This window comes from Chanodichthys erythropterus, chromosome 10, assembly GCF_024489055.1.
Source record: "Chanodichthys erythropterus isolate Z2021 chromosome 10, ASM2448905v1, whole genome shotgun sequence".
Classification (NCBI taxonomy): domain Eukaryota; kingdom Metazoa; phylum Chordata; class Actinopteri; order Cypriniformes; family Xenocyprididae; genus Chanodichthys; species Chanodichthys erythropterus.
This window is the reverse complement of record NC_090230.1, coordinates 12211963-12228587: the sequence shown is the minus strand read 5'-3', so window position 1 is coordinate 12228587 and position 16625 is coordinate 12211963. Positions and strand designations below refer to the sequence as shown.

The following is a 16625-nucleotide window of genomic DNA, read 5'->3' as shown; positions in this document are numbered from 1 at the left end:
TGAGGGTGCTTTTGCTTTTCTCCTGGAGTCCCTTCCACCGTTTCTCCTCTTTCTTGTGTAATATATAAAAATTTTATTTTTATTTGTCATATGAAAAGGCACACAATATACACTATCTATTTGCTAAAAAAACAACTTTTTAATTTTTTTCTTATGCTTTTTATTTATGTATTTATTTGATCGAAAATACTATATTTTATATTTGAATATATTTTAAAGTGTAATTTATCCATTTTATACCGAATTTTCAGCATCATTACTCCAGTCTTCAGTGTCACATGATCATAAGTCTTTCTAATATGATTTGCTGCTTAAGAAACATTTATTAATTTTGAAACCGTGACACATTTTGTTAAAAAAAAAAAACTTTCTAACTTTATAAATGTCTTTCCTATCATTTTTAAATCATTTAATGCATCAGTTGCTGAATAATAGCATTAATTTCCTTATAAAAAACCCAAACATACAAGTAACAGAAGATAAAGTTTTTTATTAGTTTCATTGATTTTAAAGACCACTTTATACTAATTCTGCCAATATTTATTGTCTTATTTTGCTAATACTATCTTCTAATGTATCTACCTGATTTGTTTAAAATCAGCTAATTCAGATTAAATCAAGGTTTGCAGACTATTAATTTGCACCAAACTAACTTTAAGTTACATTTAATTTATTATAGTAAACCTAGAATACAATTAATTCGTTTACATTAAACTAATATTTAAGAAAATCTTTCAGATATGTATACATCTTACCTGCATGTTGTGTCTGTAACAGATGCTCATCTAAATCTCTTTTTAGCTTGTGCTGAATGGATGGAGGCATTGGGCTTTAAACTGAACAGAGAATGAGACACAGGCTCCGCCCCCTACTGATACACTGTTTGACTTGTCTAAGGATCATAAATCCTACAAGATTTACCATCTGTGCTCATTACAGCTCCTGGAGTTCACTATGTATGAGATGGAATAATAACAGAATATAAACTATATTATCATTTAAATCTACAGTCTGCAAACAGTTTCTCAAATGTATGAATTATTAAAACTTTCCTTCGAAATTCACACTTACACAACAATCTCTTAAGGAAACTCCTATTATTCACGAGTGGCAGAACATTATGCTCCAACAAGAATTGTCACACCAGAGAAGATGAGAGGACGTATCAGTACAGATTCCCCACAGTTATAATTTGAACCACATATACTTTCATTGTCCTTACAAACAATGAATGGAAAGAAAAGCAGCACTGAAAAAAAATGAACCAAGAACATAGTCATAATTTATTCCAAAAAAGAAAAGAAAAAAGAAATTATATTTTGCATCAAGAAAGGTCCATTTTTAGGAATAGTAATATTTTAAAATGACAATAATTATTCTAGAAATATAATTTCTTTTTCATTTGATTTTGGTGACATTTCCATGAGATTATTATTTTTTAAAAGATGTTACCCACTAACAAATATCACTAATGTTCATCGCTGATTTTTAAAAACCCTTGTGCAACACCACTGGAGACTTTACAGTATGTAGAAAGTTAATTTACAAAAAAAGGATCATGGGTACGTTTTCATATTGCTACATTAAATTCATATTCTCTAACATTCAACAATTCACAATACGTTCTGGTAGATGTAACATCTTTTGTCAGTAAGGCAACAAGAGGAGAGAATCACAACAACAAAACACCAGTTAGCTATTAGCTTCATGACACTGCTGAAATGTTTTTTATGTGCAACAGTCATGATGGAGACCAATGGCTCAAACAGCTCAGTGCCCAGTAACGAAAAATCTTTAGTGTCGGGATACGGAGTCATATGCCTAGATGTGCTTGGAGAAAGATGTGCTTTCTATTTTAGATCCAGGACCATGGAGGCGGGGTTTTCCAGATATGATCTCCACAGGTTGGAGAAACGACACATGGTGGCTCCGTCGATGATTCGGTGGTCGGCGGACCAGCTCACATTCATGATGTGTGCTTTCACTACCTCGTCCTTGTGGTTGAACCGGGGCAGCACCTGAGAGTGCAAAAAGAACATGTCACTTTAAAATCGGGCTCCGTTCTAAAACCTAGTCTTGGTGTCTACGAAGGCTGCATACTGAACTAGAACCTCATAAGTGACTGATCTGGAACGCTCTATATAGGCAGCAACTACAAGTCATATTTGCAGGTTATACAAGTTGCACAGTTTACAATTGATTTCAAATAGGGCTGTCAAACAATTAATCGCGATTAATCGCATACAAAATAAAAGTTTGAGTTTGCATAATATATGTGTGAGTAATGTGTGTAAATAATGTATATATATATATATATATATATATATATATATATATATATATATATATATAAAAATACACACAAATTAATGTATATATTTAAGAGAAATATGTTATTTATGTACAAAAATGTATTTATATATAATATAAATTATATAAAAATATAAATAAATACATATACTTGTAAATATTTCTCAAATATATACATGGATGTGTTTGTATTTATATATACATATTATTTACACACAGTACACCCACATATATTAGGCAAACTCAAACTTTTATTTTGTATGTGATTAATCGTGATTAATCATTTGACAGCCCTAATTTCAACTTAGATTAAAGTTAGCATGTTGCTAAGCTAACTGCGCAATAGTGTAGTAGGTGGTAAAATACATAACACACATATATATTGTGTAAAATTAACTAGGTTGAACTATACTGAGTGAAAAATTGTCATATTGGCTTTGTTGGCCATTTTGGATTTTTTAAACTGACCATGTTGCAGTGCATTATGGGATTGGCCAAGTATACATGAGATTCTGCCACAGCTATTGGCCAAAAATTATGCATATCTACATGGCAACATCTGCTTGTGTTGCCTACATGAGCCAAGGCAATTTAGGTAATTCCAAATTTTTCCTCAAAACTGGACTCTGTATCACTCGCAATTGCAACATACTACATTATCGTAAATTTTTTATTGTATCTTTATTACTAACAATGGATACTTCGCAGTTTTCCAAAGTATTATGCATTGATATGCACTAATCCTAATCTTGCAAACTACATAGGCTGAATTGTATGTAAATTTTAGCATGAAACTTCACACACCTGGATCTTCCCAAGAGCACCAATAGCAACCTCTGGTGGTAATATGACCGGCTTTGCGTACGTTCCTCCAATCTGTCAGGAAGCAAATCCGGAAATCAACATCAAAGTTAATGTTAATGCCATTTCCATGTATAGCTATGGAATTAGCACTGAATAAAGAAACAAGCAATGGTCTTCCTCAACCCTCAACTTACAGATCCAATGTTTGAGAGCGTGAACGTTCCCCCCGTGAGGTCGACAGTCCCCAACTGTCCCGATGTTCCCAACGTCTGCAGGCGGTTGAGCTCCACTGCGATTTCGAAGACACTGAGCATCTGTACGTTCTTCACGTTGGGAACCAGAAGACCTTGATTAGTGTCCATCGCCAGTCCGATGTTATGAGCAGCCTGGAGGAGAAAGACCCGTGGTCAATGATCTACCTCGATTTAATCCAAAATGTCATTATTTAGATGGAAACATTACCTTATAGGTGATATTTGTGCAGTTTTCATCCAAAGACGAGTTAAGAATGGGAAAATGGAGGAGACCGAGAGACGCTGCCTGTTGATGATGAAAATACCGATATCAACACCAGGTTTGACTGGAGGTTGTTTTTCTTCACAAAAATCGCTTTCATACCTTAATGAAGAACGGCATGTAGCTGAGCTTCACTCCTCGTGACTCAGCCAGGCCTTTCAGCTCGGAGCGCAACCGGACCAACTGGCTCAGATCCACTTCGTCTTTGTAACCGAAGTGAGGGATCTTTAGGGCTGCTGACATTGTCTTAACCATCGCCTTTTGAAAGCCTTCGTAAAAAAATGTTTTTTTTTTTTTTAATTTTTAGCAAATTTTTTAATTTACGAATCAAAACAGGCAAGCCAACAAACCTTTTATGGGTTCAGTGCGGTCTTTGCCAGTAAATACAGGTTTAGGGATCACAGGAGTAGGTATACCAGGTGGAGTCGTCTTCTCTCTGGGTTTCACAGCTGGAGTTGAAGGTGCTACAGACGCAGGAGGGGGAGGACAAATCTCCTGGAAGGGTGCTGGGGGTAAGATGGCCCCCGTCTGTCTGGCTATGAAGTTCAGAATGTCTTCTTTGAGAATGCGCCCATCTTTTCCAGTGGCGACGACTTCGCTTAGTTTGATCTATGAGGATTTTGAGACAGAAATCCTTTATTTTGTTACAGAGAAACGGCACAAAAATCCTGCCCCCTATTTGTGGCCATAGCAACAACACTAATTTCTCCAACTATGTGACGCTGACAGGCTAGCCATTTTTCTAGCTACATCTCATGACCTTGATTTATTGGGTTACTGCACTGCCTAGCAACTTCCCATCCTGTGCAAGAGTTTATGGCCCTTGATGACAATGGCTAAAGTCAACCCCCCACCGATGCTGACGCCATGCTCTGTTTGATTTCTGCATGTACTACTGTGACTTACTACTAACATCCTAATTGCAAATATAGTTTAAATCACCCTATAATGCTGCAGTTAAATTTGTTTATTCGGTGACAAATAATCTAGGGCGGGAATTTTATACCTCAGAGTTTGATTTATTACTTAAATGCATAATGCATTTACTGTTTATATTAAATTCGATTTATGATATTCCTAATGTCATATATTTCTGAGATATTCTCTCTCTCTCTCTCTCTCTCTATATCTAATTATATATATATATATATATATATATATATATATATATATATATATATATATATATATATATATATATATATATATATATATATCTATCTAATATATATATCTATCTAATATATATATCTATCTAATATATATATATATCTAATATATATATATATATATATATATATATATATATATATATATATATATATATATATATCTAATATATATCTAATATATATATATATATATATATATATATATATATATCTAATATATATCTAATATATATATATATATATATATATATATATATATATATATATATATGCTGCATATATCCTTCATGATGTTGTATGTTTATTTTTGTCATTAATGTTACGTTGAACCACCTCCTCCTTCCCTTAACTATAGAGCTGGGGTGAGTTTCCCAAAAGCATCGTTAGCCAACTAACATCCCAAGTTGCGTCGTTACTAACATTGTTCAATGATTTGGTGTTTCGTGAAACCACAGTTTAAATTAACATTCGCAAACTGCATTGCAAACTTGTGTGTTTTGAATGACAGCTCTCGAGCTGTGGTTAGAAGTTTTATGTGGACTTAATAAATCATTATCTTGAGCAAAATAAGCAAGCTGACATTAAGTACAATGTATATCTTTTATTTAGAATACATACAAATGTCATTTACATATTTTAGTTTGTCAAGAGATCTTAAGCACCATTTTTGTGCGCATGTGTGTACGTCCTCTGATACATAAGAACGAGCCTATGATTGAATCTGGAAATAAAGCAAAATAACTGAGAAAAATTACAATTAGTCCTCAGATGTCAGGTCTATCATTAATTCGATCTCAAACTGATTAATTTAAAGAAGTTATTACTCACCACCTGCGTGACATTCACCAAAGTGACTGAATGACAGGTTTACGACAATATGGTTTCGGGAAACAGCCGTGACTAGCTAGTTGATTTGTTCAACGTGTCGTACTATGGTAGTGAAGCAGCGAGTTACGTTGTTGTACGGGAAATGCACTATTCTGGATAAATTGAGAATCACAAATTTTTTTGTGTCAAATAGAGATCACTATTCTGAACAGACAACTAAACAAAATAACATGTAATTTACTTCATTGTTGGAGTCTGTTTAAATTTATTTATTTTTCATTTTAATTAATCATTTTACAAAATTGCTTTGAAAGAATGATTCAATGACTCACTCATAAAGACTTCACTTGTTTCATTACTGGATAAATCCGCATTTTTGAACAAATCTCTTGAATGAATGATTCAATGTCAATAATATTTTTTTTAAACAGTCACGTTTCGCCACCTAGTGGCGTAACGATGTAATGATACAGTCGTTATATGAAGCACCAAGTTACTTTCAAAAAGTTATTTGCTCTGTTTTGATCGCTACTGTAGACATCAGTGTTTATATCTGATTCTGAACTATAAACTTTTATCCAAGTACTTCTGTGATAACATTAATATTTTTAACAGAAATAGCCAAACTGTAATGTTGAAAAAAACTGTTTGTAAAGCGTTTTCATACTTATACATGACAACTGCTTTCTCTGGTTCAGGGACAGTGTGAACAGATTTGAATGTTCCGGTGTGATTTTGTCAAAGGTTTAATTGACACAGGCAATTATTTGTTATTGTGATTGCATGGGTGTTTGAATCCAGATCATATGATTGATATATATATATATATATATATATTATATATATTATATATATTATATATATATATATATATATATATATATATATATATATATATATATATATATATATATATATATATATATATATATATATAAATAAAATGTTGCCTTGACTAAAATAAATAAGCTATTTAATCAATAATAAAAAATGTAAAAAATTACTAAAACTTGTAAATTTCATATGCTAAAATTATGATTAAAGGTGCCATCGAACGTTTTTTTACAAGATGTAATATGAGTCTAATGTGTCCCCTGAACGTGTCTGTGAAGTTTCAGCTCAAAATACCCCATAGATTTTTTTTTAATAAATTTTCTTAACTGCTTATTTTGGGGCATCATTAAATATGAGCCGATTTATGCTGTGTGGCCCCTTTAAATCTCGTGCTTCCCACCCCCGTAGCTCGCACTTGCCTTAAACGGTGCCTAAACAAAGTTTACACAGCTAATATAACCCTCAAATGGATCTTTACAAAGTGTTCATCATGCATGTGTCGGATTATGTGAGTATTGTATACTGTTATATTGTTTACATTTAATTTTGAATGAGTTTGATAGTGCTCTGTGGCTAACGGCTAATGCTACACTGTTGGAGAGATTTATAAAGAATGAAGTTGTGTTTATGAATTATACAGACTGCAAGTGTTTAAAAATGAAAATAGCAACGGCTCTCGTCTCTGTGAATACAGTAATAAACGATGGTAACTTTAACCACATTGAACAGTACATTAGCAACATGCTAACGAAACATTTAGAAAGACAATTTACAAATATCACTAAAAATATCATGATATCATGGATCATGTCAGTTATTATTGCTCCATCTGCCATTTTTCGTTATTGTTCTTGCTTGCTTACCTAGTCTGATGATTCAGCTGTGCACATCCAGACGTTAATACTGGCTGCCCTTGTCTAATGCCTTTCATAATGTTGGGATCATGGGCTGGCATATGCAAATATTGGGGGCGTACATATTAATGATCCCGACTGTTACGTAACAGTCAGTGTTATGTTGAGATTCTCCTGTTCTTCGGAGGTCTTTTAAACAAATGAGATTTATATAAGAAGGAGGAAACAATGGAGTTTGAGACTCACTGGTATTTCCATGTACTGAACTCTTGTTATTTAACTATGCCAAGATAAATTAAATTTTTCATTCGAGGGCACCTTTAAGATAATAATGAATATCTAAAGATAAAAGCTTCATATAAATTATAATATATATTTATATACACTCTACAGCTGTGGTTTAGGTGCAAGAAAAATCCAAAACTTACATTATTCTCCATGGCTAAACGTCTGACGGCAGGGGTGGCCTGAGTCTTGTGACCTTTGATCTCCTGGTGCGTGTGTTCCTCTTGGGATATAGCTGGCGTCTCCACCACATCCTCCTGAGGACCTTCCACTGCAAATGCCGATGAAAAGCTAAATAACTCAATACTTAAAGTCATGCACTTATAAAATACCATAAACACTTACCCTGACCAGCGTCCGTTTCAATGTCAACAAGAGGTTTGCCTACAAGAGCAATGGAATCAACATCATAGTAGAGTTTTCGAATTATTCCATCATAACGGCTGGTGATCGTGACGGATGCTTTGTCACTCTGGACTTCACAGATGCTGTCGAACTGAGAGACTTTGTCACCCTCTTTTACATACCTGATGATGATAGATAGATAATAGCGACCTCTTCTGGTAGATATTGGTAAGTTCAAAAAACAAAAAAAACAAAACTTACCATTCTTTAACAGTGACCTCCATAATTCCCTCCCCAATATCCGAGAGCTTGAATGACAAAATGGGTCTCGCTGCAACTGCAATAAGCAGCATAAAGTGATTATGAATATATTGTGCTAATTCGGAACCCAGAGAGGTTCATTACCAACGTTTAATCTCACCATAGCTAGTGCGAAAGAACCGATGCTGTTGTCCAGCGATGAGGGAATATGAGTGGGGTCGGTATACAAGGCAAGTTGCCTGGACCTTCGAGCAGCAGTGCTTGTGCAGGCGTGAAGAGACCTGAAATACACGACAGAACAAAAACAGTCAGGCAGTTTTTCAATGTTTGTGACAATTAAACTCAGTGGGGCTGCATGATCTAAATTATGCCATGCTAAAAGGAAAAGAATAATAAAGTAAAAAATAAAAAACAGAAATCCTAAATGTTTAAACCCACTGCTTCATTATTATTAATTTTTTTTCTGTGATTATCTCATGAAAAGGCTGCATGTGACCCATTACAATAATCAAATTCCAAATTGCCTCTTCTGCTCACCAAGGCTTCATTTATTTGATCAAAAATGAACAGCAAAATTGTGAAATATTATTACAATTTCAAATAACTGTTTTCTATTGAAATATATTTTAAAATGTATACCTGTGATTTTTGATTAAATAAATGCAGCCTTGGTTAGTAAAACTTCTTTCAAATATATATAAAAAAAAATCTTATTTCAAACTTTTGACCAGTAGTGTGGGTGTGTGTATGTATAATTATTAATGTATTACTTAAATAATTTAATACATATTAACAGAGACATATTATTAAAAGAGACAAATATATTAATAAGAGACTTTTCACAAAAAAAAAAAAAAACGCATTTTAAAATATCTGACTTATTCCAAACTTTTGACCAATAGTGTGTATATATGATTATACACACTCCACACATATAATTTAATACATATTAACAAATACTATTTATGAATAAATGCTTCATGTTTACATTTAATTAAATGTAAACATTTACAGATTGGTAACTATCCACACACATGCACGTCCAGTTCTTCTGCTTCAGCTGTTTATGGCTGCAGGCTGCTAGTTCCTCGGAACCTTTAGTTTTGTACTCACTTACAGACGCTGATTTGCGCCTAAACAGCGCCTAAATATCATCTGTTGACTTTAAAAGTCATTGCAATTGTAAGATGCGTGAAAGATGAAAGGTAAAAACATACCAGGCGTCCCATAAAAGCGAATGGAGCCCGCACAGTGATGACGGCCGCCATGTTTCCCTACCGATTTGGTTTAATCGGAAATGACGTCACATTCACGCCCCGCTCCACTGCCCAATCAGAGAGCTTTTTGGCCAAGGGCAAATTTTTCAGAGAATATTTTTAATAAAAAGAAAAACGTTGAATAGATCAATTAAATAAAAGAAAGAGAGAAAGAAAGAAAGAAAGAAAGAAAGAAAGAAAGAAAGAAAGAAAGAAAGAAAGAAAGAAAGAAAGAAAGATTCCGTGCCATGTACTAAAAGTTTATTTTATTTCAGATGACCCACAAAACATACTAAGCAGTTTTAATTCTGCATTTTATTTATTTATTTATTTTTTCGTATCTGATAAAATGAAACATACATATTATGATACATCTCAAATGTGTCAGAGAATTATTACATGAATAGGTTAAATCAGGGGTTTTCAAAAACATGTTGATGACAAAATGACTACCGGCTCATCCATCCGTCCTCGGTTCGTTACGAATCGGACATGTTCCAAAGAGTCGGTTCTCAGTTCAATGAGTCAATTAGTTCACTCGAAAACCGCTAAGTCATGTTTGAATGAACCGAACGGCGTAGTGAACCGATTCATACAATTCACTGAAATGTTCCATATCAATAGAACGATTCCTCCACGAATCGGACATCGCTCATCTGCGCATGCCCAAAGCTCGTCCACCATAGCAGTGTGACTGGCAAGACTAGTTGCCAGAGTGTGATCGTATTGCCAGGAAATTGGCTGAATTCTAATTTGTGGGCAAGTCGAGTCATTCTTTATTTATTTAAATAAACCCAACTGCGCGTTAAGTTTATTTCTTGTTTCAGTTCCGAAGGACAGTTCCCTTGTTCCGGAGCTTTTGTTGAGAAGTTCGCGTTTATCGCGGCATTGTTTGTGTTCATTTGCCGGTTTATATTAACTTCATACAGTGTGAAAGTCGCGTTCAATCTCTTATTTTATCCCCAGACGCGCGTCGCTCATCACGCGCACTTTGATACATCGTAACATTTTTTCGGTTTTCGCGAAAATGGCCGCAACTACGTTCGAAATGGACGGAAGTGTAATGGAAGGGGTGAGTATTCATTTTCGAGTCTTTTTGTTTAATATCTCCCATTAAAGTTTCAACATTTAATATGTTAAAATGGCATCGCAAGAACTAAATGTAGTAGTTATCGCTTATTATTTAAAAATTTTTTTTTTTAAAAAACTAATTTTCAATGTTTCTCTTTAAAGGGGGGACAGATTTTAAGGGTGTCTGCGGCGCTGAGTTGCATCCAAGGGGCGTCAATCAAAATAAATAAAATCCGAGCGGGTAGAAGCACACCAGGTTTGAGGTACTAAAATTTTGTTTTAGACACATTATATATTTATTTCTGTGTGGCTTTATGTACATTTAAATCGTTGTTTTTTATGTGTTTAACATGCTCACTATGCTCCCCCCCTTTCCTTTCAACAGTGAATCATGAAACAAAGCAAAGTTGGTTGTTGAAGTCCAGTTACTTAATTTACACTTTCCTTTTGAAGTCAACCATATAGATATGTAACTGTTCATTAAGTAAAGTTGTTTTATACCGTTGTTTATCCCACAAAAATGCTGTTAAATACTTTTAACATGAATTTTTAATGGGGCCCTTTGTTAGTTGGCACAGAAGCACATGGCTACTTTCCATGTAATCCTTCACATTTATCCCTTTAAACGGTCTGGATTCTTACCAGAGCTCTTTAATAATCCTTCTTTTTCTTTGTTGTGTAAATGTTTTGGTTGTTCGTAAATATGAATATAAAGATGCAGCTTATAAAAAGTTATTTAATCTCAAAATGTGAGGTCTAATTTTTTGTTGATGAATGGAGCTATTCTGATTATTTTGGTCAAAATGAGTTGATTTCGAACTGCACGCACTTAGTTTTCTCTTCAATTGTTATCCCTACATCCCCCCCCCTCCCTCCCTGTTCAACGTCACCAGGCCTCAGCATCTGTCAGGTCTCGAACTGGTGAGAGACTTGTGCAACGGCAATCTGGAGGGAGCCACAGTGGGGTCCTCAGAAATTACGCTCACTCCTGGGAAAATTAAGGGTGGGAATCACATCGCTGACACTCAGACGGCCGGGTAAGGAGTGTTTTTTAGTCTTTTACTGTAAATTCATGACACTTTTAAATGCCTCATGTCCCCTCAACCATGAAATTACACAAAATTTGTGTGACACCATGACAAAGCATTTTTGCTGTTCACACCAAGGACGATAACACAAAATACTATTAGAATCACTTTCACAATGATTTTTTTCCAGCTGATATGTCAAAAACAAAATAATGTCAAAAACATTTACAGCCAATCAGAATCCATCCTGCTTTAAAGAGCTCAAGCTTTTAAAGACACAACCTCAGCATGTCCTTATAATAAACAGAACAATATCATGCATTGGTGTGGATGCTAATGTAGTTATTGCCCTTGGTGTGAACGGGTCTTAAGTCTACTTTTGCTGTCTTTCATGTAGAAGCGTGGGGCTGCTGATGCAGATATCCCTGCCGTGCGCAGTGTTTGCTCAGGGTCCGTCCGAGCTGTGCCTGAAGGGAGGAACCAATGCTGAGATGGCACCTCAGATCGACTACACAATGAAGGTACGTGTAGATGTATATTTGCACAATGGGCAGGACCGGACTGGACGTCCTTCTAATTTTGTTCACTTCATCGCAATAATGTTCCAATCTCTCCTAGGTCTTCAAACCAATCGTGGAGAGATTCGGAGTTCAGTTTGACTGCGATTTAAGAATGAGGTATTTGAGCGTAACTTTGGTTTAGTTTGATCTGATATGGAATCTGGAATTACTGATTGTAATTGTTGAAGTTGAAACATGTTAAAACTATTTTTCTTTGAAAACAGAGGATACTATCCTAAGGGAGGTGGTGAGGTGGTGCTCAAGGTGAACCCTGTGAAGGAACTGAGTCCCATCAACATGACAGAAAGAGGAAACATCACCAAGATCTATGGAAGGGCCTTTGTAGCTGGAGTGCTGCCCTTCAAGGTATAAGATTGTTAACTGTTTTTTTGTTTTGTTTTGTTTTTTTTGGTTAGCTTAACTACTTTATTTATTTTCGTGCTGATTGAACATGGAAAAAAAAATCAACCACTACATTTAAAAAAAAAAAAAAAGATGGCTTAACTACATTACATTGAAATCATAACTTATTTTTTTACTTGGATCTTAATTGTGTTGCCACTTTATTTGTGATTTTCTTTTTTTCGTAACTTGCTCTGGGACAAAAAACCCTTAACCACAACATGCTTAATCTTTTTTACTTTGCTGCATAATTTACATTTTTTTTTCGTAACTTTTTAACCACAACATGCTTGGTTTGTTTTTCACTACATATGCATTAACGATGTAACTAGCATTGGAAAAAAACACAACATAGTTTTTTTTGTTTTTTGTAAATAGAATTGGAAAAAGCTCCCTAACCACAACATGTTTTTTTATGTTGTTGTTGTTTAATTTCACTGCATATACATTAACAAAGTAACTAGCATTTGGAGAAGGAAAAAAACTTAACAAAACATGTTTTTTTTTTGTTTTGTTTTTATTATTTAAAATGTAAATTCTCACTAATCTAGGATTAAGTCCATAAGGGACCTTGAAAAAAGTATGTAAACCACAACATGCTTTGTTTTTTACCTTTTTAATCAGCATTGTTTGGAAAAAGTGACATTGGTGTTTATGAAACTATTTATTTTCCAACTGCTCTATGAACTTTGATTGTTCTTGATGTTCAGTTGGCGAAGGACATGTCCACGGCAGCAGTTCGCACTATCAGGAAAGAAATCAAAGACCTGTATATCAACATTCAGTCTCTGCAAGAGAAAGACAAGGCCTGTGGAAACGGCAACGGGATCATGTGAGTACATCAGGTCTCAAACAGTCCTCTGCAATTGTTTTGGAGTTTAGTTTGATTAATGTCTGTATATTTTCTGTCTCCTGGCAGAATAATTGCAGAATCATCCACCGGCTGCATATTTGCAGGGTCATCTCTTGGCAAAAAAGGTAAGGCTTGTCTGGCTGCCCAGTCCTGAAGAATTAGTTCAGTGTTGTAGTTTTGGCACTAGAGGGCGATACGTCACAAAGGAAAGCTTGTTCATTTCTGCTTTGAGTTTTAGTTTGGACAAGACAATATGTTCCAATATGTTCCTCAACCATTAATTGGATGATACATTCTTAAACTTGATAATATGAATTGAAAATTTGATTGTGTTGTTCATATTCCCTCTTTGTCCCCAGGTGTGTATGCTGACAAAGTTGGCATTGAGGCTGCAGAAATGTTGCTAAGGAACATCAGACATAATGGTTGCGTGGACGAGTTCTTGCAAGACCAGGTCAGACACACAAACACTCGACTGTTTCAGAGCGACATAACAAATACATGCTCGTCTGGAGAGTAATTATATGTATCTTTTTACAGCTTATTATTTTCATGGCCTTGGCAAACGGCACATCCAGAATGCGAACTGGCCCAGTAACACTCCACACGCAAACGGCAATCCATGTCGCTGAGCAGCTCACGAATGTAAGTTCAGACATGAACTCACATCACAAGGGGCTTTCGCACCAGGTAGTTATAGGAACTAGCCAACAGGACGGTCCCCCCAAAAAGAGATTATCCCCTATGGCCATATTCCTGGTTGCATTTGCACCGCCGGTAGCAGCTCAAAAGTGGCGTAAGCCGGCTGACAGCGACTTCATTTAAGTGTGGCATTCAAGAACTAGAGGACACTCTGATCAGTTGAGAAGTGATCCATCCATCTATTGCTGTTTTCCATGTTCATGGATGTTTACATGGCTTTTTAAATATGGCGGTTGCCGGCGTTTCATATGACATGCGTTTGACCATTCAATGTACACTTGCGTCACTTGTAGATCCTACTGTGCTGGGTTAGACCCTACTCTGAAGTAGGAGCTAATTTAGTCCCCTCAAAAGGCATTCCTATAACTAATTCCCAGTTCCTGCAGTATGCCAAACAGCCAAAAAGCGGGTACTTCCGCCAATAGTTATAGGAACCAACATTCCTCTGGTGTGGAAGCCTCTATAGGCACCTTTTGTTAAAATTATTACAATTATTACAATCAATTACAATTTTCTCTCTTTTACAGGCGAAATTTGTTATACGCAAAGCAGAGGATGAGCACGGCAACAACGACACCTACATAATCGAGTGCCAGGGAGTGGGTGCAACCAATCCTAGCTTGTAAACGCACAGATCCGTCGTCCTTGGCTTGTCCCCAGCCGAGATAAGGAGGACTTGTAGCAGAAACACACTACTACTGTAACCGACTGGATGACGCAAAGATAACATCATTATCTTTACGTTTTTCACGATTAACGATTAGCTTTCTTGCGCTGACCACCACGTCAGTCCATATTTGTCCCTTACGACTGTTGTGTCCCCCTCCAAAACTTTTGTTGTTACTCAGGGTATTGCCTTACACTGTACTGAAATGTCACCTCCGCAATATTCGCCCAATCCTGTCGCATCAGTCAAATTTGTTTTTCGCACGCTAACACAAGCCTTAAAGTTTCATTAAACCCTTTCAATACTGCGCTCTGCTGTTAACGATAACTATAGCCTAATCAATTTGCATGGACGTAGTAAAATACATGTATGTCACTGGTAAATTTAGTGCACTGTGTGTACGCGGAGGAAAAGTTTTCCATCCAAGTTTTGGTTCCATGTAGCTGCTTTTTTTTTTTTTTTTTGTATTTGTTATTTAAGTCATTGTGTTGGTAAGAAACAAATTTCCGAAATTCCATTGCCATCTTACTATATTTTCATTGCAGTAATTAGACTTTATTGCTTTAATTTTGATTCTGAAAATGTTTCATTCTTGGTTTGTTATTTATAAGATGGAATTTCAGTTTTTTTTTTTTTTTGCATTCAGCATTTATTTTTGCTTTTTTTGGCTACTTTAGGTGACCATGTTCTTTTGTTATTTGCATTAAATTACTTTTTTTTTTTTTTTTTTTTTTTTTGAGGAGAAAAATACAATAAAATGTTTGATAGACACAATATTCTATTTTGATTGTGTGGTTCTTTTTATTTTTTTTAAAGTTAATTTACCTGTATTTAATCTATTGAGTGTATTTGCTCTTTTAAAAGTGAACTGTTTTAATGTAATTCAGGCATTGGCTACCTTTCGCAGTCTTAAAGAGCACTTGGGGCATTTAAAGCCGTTTATGTGGCACATATAAAGGGCTACTGAACAACTTATCTAAGTGAACGCACTTGTCTGCTTATAGGGCAAATCTTCACATTTAGCTCACCCTAGAGACAGTCTACAAGTGTTAGCTGTTGCCGGTCCAACTGGAGTCTCTTCTCTCAGCTCTTTTGTGTTCCAGGCCGGAACAATTACTGCCGGCAGATGCCAGGACAATAGGGGGAGCAGAAGAGAATAGGGGAAGCCATGTGATGATGCGTGAATATGCATAGAGCCCTTGGGTCTGGAAAGGGCACATCTACATTGTTAAAACGAGAAGCCTCCCTGTGGGGGGTGGTGGGTGTGGCTTCTGAACCACTTTCAATGGGTCTTCAGTCTGATCATTGGCTGTCCGGTGCATCTGTTGCTGTGGGGAGTAATTAAACACTGGCAAAGCAGAAAAGAAAATCTTTGAATATGGGCTGGAGGATCAAACAAACAAATTAATGAATAAATTTAAAACTTGAGTTTGTTTTTAAATGTTCATTTTGTAATTGAGATTTTGATATTAATTTTAAAGTTTGGATGTTTTAATTGATAAATAAGGTAAAATTAATAATTACTAATAAAATTAAGCTACAAAATTCACTATATATAAGGAAAATATTTGCATATGGTCTGGATGATCAAACAAACTTATTAAAAACTTTTAAAAGTAATATAGTAATATATAAAAAGGACATTACTTACAAAAATTGTAGTTCATATCATAATCCATTGGATCACACATTTAAGGTAATATAATCTGACTACTTTTTGATTACTATTAGATTACTTTTGACCTTTCTTATCTCTAGAATAGTCTTGTACCATATTAATATAAAAATACAAAGAAAAAGTAAATATATAATATATTACATTGTTTGTAATCAACAACATGAAGTACATTAAATATTATATTACATCAGGGTTCCCT

At 35.1% G+C, this 16625-nt stretch overlaps 2 protein-coding genes across 2 annotated transcripts; one reads left to right on the top strand and one right to left on the bottom strand.

Annotated features, from left to right (window-relative positions):
• Positions 1–536: 536 nt before the first annotated feature.
• Positions 537–9498, bottom strand: dbt (dihydrolipoamide branched chain transacylase E2). The gene is made up of 11 exons (XM_067398623.1): positions 9427–9498; positions 8370–8490; positions 8210–8285; positions 7949–8130; positions 7747–7874; positions 3981–4239; positions 3733–3899; positions 3577–3654; positions 3309–3500; positions 3115–3186; positions 537–2018 (listed from the first exon to the last, which is right to left on the bottom strand). Exons 1-11 carry the CDS (start codon positions 9475–9477, stop codon positions 1851–1853), a joined length of 1494 nt encoding a protein of 497 aa, XP_067254724.1. The 5' UTR covers positions 9478–9498; the 3' UTR covers positions 537–1850.
• Positions 9499–10126: 628 nt separating this feature from the next.
• Positions 10127–15515, top strand: rtca (RNA 3'-terminal phosphate cyclase). Its single transcript, XM_067398621.1, has 11 exons — positions 10127–10537; positions 10699–10799; positions 11430–11573; positions 11962–12085; positions 12183–12241; positions 12349–12490; positions 13237–13358; positions 13446–13504; positions 13739–13833; positions 13920–14024; positions 14609–15515. Exons 1-11 carry the CDS (start codon positions 10493–10495, stop codon positions 14705–14707), a joined length of 1095 nt encoding a protein of 364 aa, XP_067254722.1. The 5' UTR covers positions 10127–10492; the 3' UTR covers positions 14708–15515.
• Positions 15516–16625: the final 1110 nt, after the last annotated feature.